The sequence below is a fragment of the Aplysia californica genome, unplaced genomic scaffold (genome assembly GCF_000002075.1).
Source record: "Aplysia californica isolate F4 #8 unplaced genomic scaffold, AplCal3.0 scaffold00023, whole genome shotgun sequence".
NCBI lineage: Eukaryota > Metazoa > Mollusca > Gastropoda > Aplysiida > Aplysiidae > Aplysia > Aplysia californica.
This window is the reverse complement of record NW_004797293.1, coordinates 241,142-242,844: the sequence shown is the minus strand read 5'-3', so window position 1 is coordinate 242,844 and position 1,703 is coordinate 241,142. Positions and strand designations below refer to the sequence as shown.

Below are 1,703 nucleotides of genomic sequence, written 5' to 3'. Positions count from 1 at the left end.
AACCCAAAAAAAAACACCAAAAAAACCCCACCCAACCCCACTCTATTCCTTTAATATGAACTATCAGTACTACCACTGAACAGAACTCACCGACTCTGCATCTTTGCTTTTCATTCGTTGTTGTTCCATAAACAGCGCATGGGCAGGGACATCCTTTGCGCACCCGGCGCTCTGTGATCTATTGAGGGGGCGTGACAACATCTTTCGGAAACGCCTCTTTTTCCCCGCATCTTTCCCAGCGGCGCAGGCAGAGCCGTTTGTGTTATAGTCTTTGCTACTGTCGTGCACCCTCCTCTCCGCACTACCTCCCTCTCCGTCTGACCCCTCGGGGCTTGAACTGCAGGTGAAGGTCACAGAGCCGGCGGATGTGACATCACGAGCCTCACTTTCGTTTTGTCCGTCTGCTGCTGCAGCTGCTCCATGCAGACGCGTCGATGGCGGTGACGGTGACGTCACATCCTCTCTAGATTTCTGCGTGGCCGACTTTTTGGCGTTCGCGTGTGAGGATCGGACGAGTTTCTTGTTCTTGATTAGCCTCAGCCCACTGAGACCACTGATGAGTCCTCCGCCGCCGCTGCCACTTTTACCGCTGGCAGAGCCTCCATCTTTACTGCTGTCTGTCGAGAAGATCTTCCCGAAACTGCCGCCCTTCTCAAAGGTCGGGGAGGCGAGCTCCCCCAGCGTCACGCTCGTGTCCGTCTCCGATCTGGCCAGAGGGGCTCGAACCCTATCCCTGTCCTTCAGCTCTCTGCAGAGGTCGAGGCTGCATTTCCTGGGTGAGTCCAGCTGGGGCTGGTGTTGGTGGGACGATGACCCAATTTTGGTGACCTGGTGCTGGGGGTTGGACAGCTGTCGCACGAAGGCGTCCAGGTCCTCGTCTGTCCACTGGCTCTTGACCGGGCTGGTCACTGTGCCGGACCATCTGTCCGTGGCGGGGGATGTTGGCTCCTCCAGGTGAACGCCCTGAAAAAGGAAGACGCAAAAGAAAGGTTAAACTAAAGGATGAATTGATAATATTGGTTTAACGACCATATCAAAACTACTATTAGGTTACTCAAAAGGCGGGACCTTCGAAAGGACCGAGCCTAAAGGGAAAATCGTGTAAAGTGCTATTGCCAAGAATACAACGACGCAAAGAAGGATAGAAATAAATCATTGTTGTTTCAGGGTTTTTTTGTCCGCTCATTGATACTACACCAACTGTCAATTAGCGCTGGGAAAGAGGAGTTCATTGGGTTTTTTTAAAGCAGGTGATTGTAAGGCCTTGATCGACATAATGTAGGTCATTTAGAAGACAGGATTCTGCCTTGCCCGTCAGGGCCAACCCAGTCTGAGAGGAACACAACGGCACAAAAGAAAGACCGATAGATACTCGATAAACCACCACCACCACCATTGTCACAATCATCATCATCATCATCATCATCATCATCATCATCATCATCATCATCATCATCATTTTTTGGTAAGCAGGGTAGGAGGGAGAGTCTTGTTTTAAATTTAGACAAAAAATAAAATAACAATATAAAATGTTTAAATTTGTTTAATAGCTCAACGTTTCGCCCTGTGGGCTTCCTCAGGAGCAACTGAGAGAAAAACTAAACGAGCGCTGTATATTAGCAGGAAAATGGGTCTAACAAAGGGGGTCTTATCATCATCATCATCATCATCATCATCATCATCATCATCATCATCATCATCAT

The 1,703-nt window shown here is 49.1% G+C and overlaps 1 protein-coding gene across 1 annotated transcript in view; it reads right to left on the bottom strand.

Moving 5' to 3' along the window:
• Nucleotides 1–90: 90 nt before the first annotated feature.
• LOC101862240 overlaps nt 91–1,703 on the bottom strand; it is a gene marked incomplete at its 3' end in the record, with an annotated part of 15,044 nt that continues 13,431 nt past the window's right edge. Inside the window, 1 exon segment of the mRNA XM_013088262.2 lies at nt 91–963. Within this exon segment, the coding sequence (XP_012943716.1) occupies nt 91–963 (873 nt within the window).